The following is a 10,900-nucleotide window of genomic DNA, read 5'->3' on the forward strand; positions in this document are numbered from 1 at the left end:
GTGTGTAATGACTCTATATAATAGATCCCTCTGTGTAATGACTCTATATAATAGATCCCTCTGTGTGTAATGACTCTATATAATAGATCACTCTGCGTGTAATGACTCTATATAATAGATCCCTCTGTGTGTAATGACTATATAATAGATCCCTCTGTGTGTAATGACTCTATATAATAGATCCCTCTGTGTGTAATGACTCTATATAATAGATCCCTCTGTGTGTAATGACTCTATATAATAGATCCCTCTGTGTGTAATGACTCTATATAATAGATCGCTCTGTGTGTAATGACTCTATATAATAGATCCCTCTGTGTGTAATGACTCTATATAATAGATCGCTCTGTGTGTAATGACTCTATATAATAGATCCCTCTGTGTGTAATGACTCTATATAATAGATCCCTCTGTGTGTAATGACTCTATATAATAGATCACTCTGTGTGTAATGACTCTATATAATAGATCGCTCTGTGTGTAATAACTCTATATAATAGATCCTTCTGTGTGTAATGACTCTATATAATAGATCCCTCTGTGTGTAATGACTCTATATAATAGATCCCTCTGTGTAATGACTCTATAATAGATCCCTCTGTGTAATGACTCTATATAATAGATCCCTCTGTGTGTAATGACTCTATATAATAGATCCCTCTGTGTGTAATGACTCTATATAATAGATCCCTCTGTGTGTAATGACTCTATATAATAGATCCCTCTGTGTGTAATGACTCTATATAATAGATCCCTCTGTGTGTAATGACTCTATATAATAGATCCCTCTGTGTGTAATGACTCTATATAATAGATCACTCTGCGTGTAATGACTCTATATAATAGATCCCTCTGTGTGTAATGACTCTATATAATAGATCCCTCTGTGTGTAATGACTCTATATAATATATCCCTCTGTGTAATGACTCTATATAATAGATCCCTCTGTGTGTAATGACTCTATATAATAGATCACTCTGCGTGTAATGACTCTATATAATAGATCCCTCTGTGTGTAATGACTCTATATAATAGATCCCTCTGTGTGTAATGACTCTATATAATAGATCCCTCTGTGTAATGACTCTATATAATAGATCCCTCTGTGTGTAATGACTCTATATAATAGATCACTCTGCGTGTAATGACTCTATATAATAGATCGCTCTGTGTGTAATGACTCTATATAATAGATCCCTCTGTGTGTAATGACTCTATATAATAGATCCCTCTATGTGTAATGACTCTATATAATAGATCCCTCTGTGTGTAATGACTCTATATAATAGATCCCTCTGTGTGTAATGACTCTATATAATAGATCGCTCTGTGTGTAATGACTCTATATAATAGATCCCTCTGTGTGTAATGACTCTATATAATAGATCGCTCTGTGTGTAATGACTCTATATAATAGATCCCTCTGTGTGTAATGACTCTATATAATAGATCCCTCTGTGTGTAATGACTCTATATAATAGATCACTCTGTGTGTAATGACTCTATATAATAGATCGCTTTGTGTGTAATAACTCTATATAATAGATCACTCTGTGTGTAATGACTCTATATAATAGATCCCTCTGCGTGTAATGACTCTATAATAGATCCCTCTGTGTGTAATGACTCTATATAATAGATCCCTCTGTGTGTAATGACTCTATATAATAGATCCCTCTGTGTGTAATGACTCTATATAATAGATCCCTCTGTGTGTAATGACTCTATATAATAGATCCCTCTGTGTGTAATGACTCTATATAATAGATCACTCTGTGTGTAATGACTCTATATAATAGATCGCTTTGTGTGTAATAACTCTATATAATAGATCACTCTGTGTGTAATGACTCTATATAATAGATCCCTCTGCATGTAATGACTCTATAATAGATCCCTCTGTGTGTAATGACTCTATATAATAGATCCCTCTGTGTGTAATGACTCTATATAATAGATCCCTCTGTGTGTAATGACTCTATATAATAGATCCCTCTGTGTGTAATGACTCTATATAATAGATCCCTCTGTGTGTAATGACTCTATATAATAGATCGCTCTGCGTGTAATGACTCTATATAATAGATCCCTCTGCGTGTAATGACTCTATATAATAGATCCCTCTGTGTGTAATGACTCTATATAATAGATCGCTCTGTGTGTAATGACTCTATATAATAGATCCCTGTGTGTGTAATGACTCTATATAATAGATCCCTCTGTGTGTAATGACTCTATATAATAGATCCCTCTGTGTGTAATGACTCTATATAATAGATCGCTCTGTGTGTAATGACTCTATATAATAGATCCCTCTGTGTGTAATGACTCTATATAATAGATCCCTCTGTGTGTAATGACTCTATATAATAGATCCCTGTGTGTGTAATGACTCTATATAATAGATCCCTCTGTGTGTAATGACTCTATATAATAGATCCCTCTGTGTGTAATGACTCTATATAATAGATCCCTCTGTGTGTAATGACTCTATATAATAGATCGCTCTGTGTGTAATGACTCTATATAATAGATCCCTCTGTGTGTAATGACTCTATATAATAGATCCCTCTGCGTGTAATGTCTCTATATAATAGATCCCTCTGCGTGTAATGACTCTATATAATAGATCGCTCTGCGTGTAATGACTCTATATAATAGATCCCTCTGTGTGTAATGACTCTATATAATAGATCCCTCTGTGTGTAATGACTCTATATAATAGATCCCTCTGTGTGTAATGACTCTATATAATAGATCCCTCTGTGTGTAATGACTCTATATAATAGATCCCTCTGTGTGTAATGACTCTATATAATAGATCCCTCTGTGTGTAATGACTCTGTATAATAGATCCCTCTGTGTGTAATGACTCTATAGAATAGATCCCTCTGTGTAATGACTCTATATAATAGATCCCTCTGCGTGTGATGTCTCTATATAATAGATCCCTCTGCGTGTAATGACTCTATATAATAGATCGCTCTGCGTGTAATGACTCTATATAATAGATCCCTCTGTGTGTAATGACTCTATATAATAGATCCCTCTGTGTGTAATGACTCTATATAATAGATCCCTCTGTGTGTAATGACTCTATATAATAGATCCCTCTGTGTGTAATGACTCTATATAATAGATCCCTCTGTGTGTAATGACTCTATATAATAGATCCCTCTGCGTGTAATGTCTCTATATAATAGATCCCTCTGCGTGTAATGACTCTATATAATAGATCGCTCTGCGTGTAATGACTCTATATAATAGATCCCTCTGTGTGTAATGACTCTATATAATAGATCCCTCTGTGTGTAATGACTCTATATAATAGATCCCTCTGTGTGTAATGACTCTATATAATAGATCCCTCTGTGTGTAATGACTCTATATAATAGATCCCTCTGTGTGTAATGACTCTATATAATAGATCCCTCTGTGTGTAATGACTCTGTATAATAGATCCCTCTGTGTGTAATGACTCTATAGAATAGATCCCTCTGTGTAATGACTCTATATAATAGATCCCTCTGCGTGTGATGTCTCTATATAATAGATCCCTCTGCGTGTAATGACTCTATATAATAGATCGCTCTGCGTGTAATGACTCTATATAATAGATCCCTCTGTGTGTAATGACTCTATATAATAGATCCCTCTGTGTGTAATGACTCTATATAATAGATCCCTCTGTGTGTAATGACTCTATATAATAGATCCCTCTGTGTGTAATGACTCTATATAATAGATCCCTCTGTGTATAATGACTCTATATAATATATCAGTTTCACTTTTTGTATTGAAAAACTGAAATAAATTAACTTTTTGATGATATTCTAATTTAGTGAGATGCACCTGTATGTTACCTGCACTGATACATTGTAGCAAAGTAATTGGGACAGGAAAGAGATTGGGGCTTGGGATGTGTTTAGCGCAAAGGATTGTCTAGAACTGAAGCAACTGGAACAAAGCATCAGCTGTGAGAAGTCATAGTTTTGTATTCTTTCCATTAGTTTTAGTTTTCACTCTCCAGACCTAATGAAATATATAGATCGGTTAATATTTTTTAATTCACCGACAACATGCAGAGATCTTAAAAATGCTGAAGAATGAAATATAAAGCATATTACAAATTCATCATAATTTAATTACAGCTTAGATGTCACTGCCTAACACATTTATTTCCTGAAATACTTTGTGCTGCTGAGAGGATCTTGTCTTCATTCCGCTTCTCATATAATGTAGCTGGTCCTGTTACATGTGACCATATTCTATAGGTTATTGTCGCCCTCAATATCACTGCTGAAATACTCTGTGCTGCTCTGAGCTTTCTCTTGATGTGTTGTTTTCTAATAGATGATGTCTGTGTTTGCAGATGCTGTAAAGGGAACATTAACCTTGACCAATCTCACACTGGACAACAGCGGGATGTATGCGTGCACGTCCCGAAACACGGCCGGAGTGGCTGAGTGCAGCATCACTATGGAGGTGAAGTCTAGTAAGTGCGGCTGTAGGGAGACATTAACTATGGAGAATTGTGTTGTCTCAGATGCTAATACTCATCATTTTACCCGCAGTTTCCAGGACGGCGACAATTGTTGGCGCAGTTATAGGCTCAATCGTTGGGCTCTGCTGCCTGGCGATCCTGGTGACTGTACTGATTTACCTGTACCGACGAGGGAAGAAATCTGTACAAGAAGAGACCGAGAATGACATAAAGTAAGGAGCTAACCTGCCATTAAAGCACAGCTTCATTGTAGGAATGACGTATTCTCCATTTCCCTGCAGAATTCTGACATTATTTATACAGTACGACGCCACCTGGTGTTCAGTGTATAGCAATATCTATGGCCACCTAATGAGTGCTGGGGGACACACAGGCTCAGTCACCTCCGCCTAATGAGCAGAGTGCTACAGGACACACATGCTCAATCACCTCCACCTAATGAGCCGAGTGCTGGAGGACACACATGCTCAGTCATCTCCACCTAATGAGCCGAGTGCTGGAGGACACACATGCTCAGTCATCTCCACCTAATGAGCCGAGTGCTGGGGGACACACAGGCTCAGTCACCTCCGCCTAATGAGCAGAGTGCTACAGGACACACTTGCTCAATCACCTCCACCCAATGAGCAGAGTGCTGGAGGACACACATGCTCAGTCATCTCCACCTAATGAGCCGAGTGCTGGGGGACACACATGCTCAGTCACCTCCACCTAATGAGCAGAGTGCTGGAGGACACACATGCTCAGTCATCTCCACCTAATGAGCCGAGTGCTGGGGGACACACAGGCTCAGTCACCTCCGCCTAATGAGCAGAGTGCTACAGGACACACATGCTCAATCACCTCCACCTAATGAGCAGAGTGCTGGAGGACACACATGCTCAGTCATCTCCACCTAATGAGCCGAGTGCTGGGGGACACACATGCTCAGTCACCTCCACCTAATGAGCAGAGTGCTGGAGGACACACATGCTCAGTCATCTCCACCTAATGAGCCGAGTGCTGGGGGACACACAGGCTCAGTCACTTCTGCTTAACCCCTTCGCGACCTTGTGATTTTCCGTTTTTGCATTTTCGTTTTTTGCTCCCCTTGTTCCCAGAGCCATAGCGTTTTTATTTTTTGGGCAATATGGCCGTGTGAGGGCTTATTTTTTGCGGGACGAGTTGTACTTTTAAACGCCATTACTAGTTTTACCATATCGTTTACTGGAAAACGGGAAAAAAATTCCAAGTGCGTTGAAATTGCAAAAAAAACCCCCGCAATTCCACAGTTGATTTTTTTTTCTTTCTTTCCACGTTCACTGAATGCTAAAACTGACCTGCCATTATTATTCTCCAGGTTGTTACGAGTTCGTAGACACCAAATATGTACAGGTTCTTTTTTATTTAAGTGGTGAAAAAAAATGCAAAGTTTGCTAAAAAAAAAATGGCGCCATTTTCCGAGACCTGTAGCGTCTCCATTTTTCGGGATCTGGGGCCGGGTGAGGGCTTATTTTTTGCGTGCCGGGCTGACATTTTTATTGATACCATTTTCGGGTAGATCCGATGTTTTGATCACCCGTTATTGCATTTTATTGCAATGTTGCAGTGACCTAAACAACCTAATTCTGGCGTTTGGAATTTTTTTCTCATTACGCCGTTTACCGATCGGATTAATTATTCTTTTATATTGATAGATCTGGCGATTCTGAATGTGGCAATACCAAATATGTGTTTGTGGGGTTTATTTTTTTATTATTTTATTTTGAATGGGGCAAAAGGGGAGTGATTTAAACTTTTAGATTTTTTAATTTTTTTTATTATTTTTAAAAACATTTTTTTACACTTTTTGCTTCCTTCAATAGTCTCCATAGGAGACTAGAAGCAGCAACTGTCTGATCGCCTCTGGTACATACAGGGGATCAGCAGATCACCTCTATGTAGCAGAAATTTTCTTGCATTATGAGCGCCGACCACTAGGTGGCGCTCATAGTAATCTTTACATGACAACCACTGGAGTCTGCTGCAGACCCAGGGTTGTCATGCCCACCCACCGGTGACCCGCGATCACGTGACGGGGTCACCGATGGGCGGGGCTAATGCCGTGCTTCCAGCGCGGCGATGTTAAATGCCGCTGTCAGAGATTGACAGCGGCATTTAACATGTTAACAGCCGCGGGTGGATTGCGATTCCACCCGCGGCTGTTGCGGGCACATGTCAGCTGTAAGAATCAGCTGACATGTGCCTGGTTCAGGGCGGGCTCAGCGCCAGAGCCCTCACTGAACCGGGGGTGATGGCCTGGGGCTTACTAATACGCCCTGGGCCAGTAAGGGGCTAATGAGCCGAGAGCTGCAGGACACACACGATCAGTCACCTCCACCTAATGAGACAAGTACTGGAGGACACACATGCTCAGTCATCTCCACTTAATGAGCAGAGTGCTGGAGGACATACACGCTCAGTCCCCTCCACCTAATGAGCAGAGTGCTGTAAGACACATTTGCTCAGTCCCCTCCACCTAATGAGCCGAGTGCTGGAGGACACACACGCTCAGTCACCTCCACCTAATGAGCCGAGTGCTGGAAGACACACACGCTTAGTCCCCTCCACCTAATGAGCAGAGTGCTGGAGGACACACACGCTTAGTCCCCTCCACCTAATGAGCAGAGTGCTGGAGGACAAACACGCTCAGTCCCCTCCACCTAATGAGCAGAGTGCTGGAGGACACACATGCTCAGTCCCCTCCACCTAATGAGCAGAGTGCTGGAGGACACACACGCTTAGTCCCCTCCACCTAATGAGCAGAGTGCTGGAGGACAAACACGCTCAGTCCCCACCACCTAATGAGCAGAGTGCTGGAGGACAAACACGCTCAGTCCCCACCACCTAATGAGCAGAGTGCTGGAGGACACACATGCTCAGTCATCTCCACCTAATGAGCCGAGTGCTGGGGGACACACAGGCTCAGTCACTTCTGCTTAACCCCTTCGCGACCTTGTGATTTTCCGTTTTTGCATTTTCGTTTTTTGCTCCCCTTGTTCCCAGAGCCATAGCGTTTTTATTTTTTGGGCAATATGGCCGTGTGAGGGCTTATTTTTTGCGGGACGAGTTGTACTTTTAAACGCCATTACTAGTTTTACCATATAGTTTACTGGAAAACGGGAAAAAAATTCCAAGTGCGTTGAAATTGCAAAAAAAACCCCGCAATTCCACAGTTGATTTTTTTTTCTTTCTTTCCACGTTCACTGAATGCTAAAACTGACCTGCCATTATTATTCTCCAGGTTGTTACGAGTTCGTAGACACCAAATATGTACAGGTTCTTTTTTATTTAAGTGGTGAAAAAAAATGCAAAGTTTGCTAAAAAAAAAATGGCGCCATTTTCCGAGACCTGTAGCGTCTCCATTTTTCGGGATCTGGGGCCGGGTGAGGGCTTATTTTTTGCGCGCCGGGCTGACATTTTTATTGATACCATTTTCGGGTAGATCCGATGTTTTGATCACCCGTTATTGCATTTTATTGCAATGTTGCAGTGACCTAAACAACCTAATTCTGGCGTTTGGAATTTTTTTCTCATTACGCCGTTTACCGATCGGATTAATTATTCTTTTATATTGATAGATCTGGCGATTCTGAATGTGGCAATACCAAATATGTGTTTGTGGGGTTTATTTTTTTATTATTTTATTTTGAATGGGGCAAAAGGGGAGTGATTTAAACTTTTAGATTTTTTAATTTTTTTTATTATTTTTAAAAACATTTTTTTACACTTTTTGCTTCCTTCAATAGTCTCCATAGGAGACTAGAAGCAGCAACTGTCTGATCGCCTCTGGTACATACAGGGGATCAGCAGATCACCTCTATGTAGCAGAAATTTTCTTGCATTATGAGCGCCGACCACTAGGTGGCGCTCATAGTAATCTTTACATGACAACCACTGGAGTCTGCTGCAGACCCAGGGTTGTCATGCCCACCCACCGGTGACCCGCGATCACGTGACGGGGTCACCGATGGGCGGGGCTAATGCCGTGCTTCCAGCGCGGCGATGTTAAATGCCGCTGTCAGAGATTGACAGCGGCATTTAACATGTTAACAGCCGCGGGTGGATTGCGATTCCACCCGCGGCTGTTGCGGGCACATGTCAGCTGTAAGAATCAGCTGACATGTGCCTGGTTCAGGGCGGGCTCAGCGCCAGAGCCCTCACTGAACCGGGGGTGATGGCCTGGGGCTTACTAATACGCCCTGGGCCAGTAAGGGGCTAATGAGCCGAGAGCTGCAGGACACACACGATCAGTCACCTCCACCTAATGAGACAAGTACTGGAGGACACACATGCTCAGTCATCTCCACTTAATGAGCAGAGTGCTGGAGGACATACACGCTCAGTCCCCTCCACCTAATGAGCAGAGTGCTGTAAGACACATTTGTTCAGTCCCCTCCACCTAATGAGCCGAGTGCTGGAGGACACACACGCTCAGTCACCTCCACCTAATGAGCTGAGTGCTGGAAGACACACACGCTTAGTCCCCTCCACCTAATGAGCAGAGTGCTGGAGGACACACACGCTTAGTCCCCTCCACCTAATGAGCAGAGTGCTGGAGGACAAACACGCTCAGTCCCCTCCACCTAATGAGCAGAGTGCTGGAGGACACACATGCTCAGTCCCCTCCACCTAATGAGCAGAGTGCTGGAGGACACACACGCTTAGTCCCCTCCACCTAATGAGCAGAGTGCTGGAGGACAAACACGCTCAGTCCCCACCACCTAATGAGCAGAGTGCTGGAGGACAAACACGCTCAGTCCCCACCACCTAATGAGCAGAGTGCTGCAGGACACACATGCTCAGTCACTCTTCCCACTGTGTTTACTGCATTGCAATCAATAGTAATAGCTCCTTATAGTGGAAAGTTGTAAGGAATGATCTCAGCTTCCGGGGAATGAAGGGTCAGAGCCTCTGCCGTACAAAGAGAAAGGCCATGGCTCCACTATCAGTATTTGGTCAGTATTCGATCAGTATTTTTTCTCAGGAGTGGGAGCCAAAACCAGGTGAGGAACAATCAGAGAAAAGGTATAATAGAAACAAGTCACCAATTCTGCATTTATCACCCACTCCTGGGAAAAAATACTGACCGAATACTGACCAAATACTGATCGTGGGGCCGTGGCCTTACTAGGAAAGTTGTGTGACAACCAATGGCTGCCATTAAACTTCCTGGAGAGGTTGTCACCCAGCTTTCCCAGGATCCTGCACAGCAGATCTGCCTAACTTCATAGTACTACGCCCTCTATTGTTATATTGTGCCCAACCCCCAAAGAGCGGTACTTCACCAGATCCAGAGAGGGGCCTGTGCCCTCCTGCAAAGCATTATGGTCCGTAATTTATGGGCACTTTGTTAAAGGGGATGTCGAAGATTAGAGAAACGTAGCTGCTTTCTTCCAATAACAGCGCCGCTTCTGCCCACAGGTTGTGTGTGGTATTGCAGCAGAACCCCATTCATTTCACTGCGGCTGAGCTGCATTACCAGACACAACCTGGGGCTAGGAGGGGCGCTGGTCCTGTCAGATATGAGGTTACATATGTCTGCTTTATTATTTGCAGGGAGGACGCCCCAGCTCCGAAGACTCTCCCCTGGCCTAAGGGCAATGATTCCAGCCTGGCATATAAAAACAGCACCTTATCCTCCATGGGCAGCCACCATGGTCACAAGCCGTACCCGCCCAAATCGCCCTCCGACACCACGTCCATCAACACCGCTACTGGGAGCAACATCGCCTACAGACCCCCATACGTCAACGGCAGAGTTACTACCCCCACTCCCAGCATGTCCAGCCAGTCATTGCCCAGCTACATGGCGCCAACCAACGGCAACTACTACAGCACGGCTGTGCCAACAAACCGGGGCACCCTGCAAAAGACCAACGGGGTGGAGCCGCAGCCGCCCAGGAAGGAGATAAACATCCCATCCGGGGTGACGCCATCCAACCTGGTGCGGATGGGGGCTGTGCCAGTCATGGTGCCCGCGCAGAGCCAGGCGGGCTCCCTGGTGTAACCATCTCCATCCTGCAGGACTGAATGTTTACAGGACTCTCTGCCAACAGATATGAAAGGTTCGGAGCCATCGTCCGTCCGCCATCATCATCTCCCGTGATCCGGAGCGCGGACATCCTCCGGTCTCATCACTGCCACGTACCGCGCTCTTTGTATCGACGCTTCTCATTATCCCACCAGGGTCCCCTGGACTTTATAACTTTTCTCATCGGACTTTATACATCTATTTCTCCGGTGCATAAAGCACCGGACGTCGCGGCGGCCACCGGAAATCCAGTCGTCGCCGGTCATGTGACTGCGTCCAGTCTTTCTCGGTGACATTGTGCTCATGTCACTTGCGTTTAAAGGGACAGGCCTCTGTGATAAAG

General features: G+C 43.5%; 1 protein-coding gene across 1 annotated transcript in view; it reads left to right on the forward strand.

The window, feature by feature from the left end:
* The window catches only part of ESAM (endothelial cell adhesion molecule), a 144,087-nt gene extending 133,508 nt beyond the window's left edge, over positions 1-10,579 (forward strand). Inside the window, 3 exon segments of the mRNA XM_073657376.1 lie at positions 4,374-4,496; positions 4,576-4,717; positions 10,083-10,579. Coding sequence (XP_073513477.1) covers positions 4,374-4,496; positions 4,576-4,717; positions 10,083-10,533 — 716 coding nt within the window. The 3' untranslated portion in view covers positions 10,534-10,579.
* Positions 10,580-10,900: the final 321 nt, after the last annotated feature.

The sequence above is a fragment of the Phyllobates terribilis genome, unplaced genomic scaffold, assembly GCF_046119375.1.
Source record: "Phyllobates terribilis strain yellow unplaced genomic scaffold, ASM4611937v1 Scaffold_12__6_contigs__length_324123572, whole genome shotgun sequence".
In the NCBI taxonomy this organism is placed as follows: domain Eukaryota; kingdom Metazoa; phylum Chordata; class Amphibia; order Anura; family Dendrobatidae; genus Phyllobates; species Phyllobates terribilis.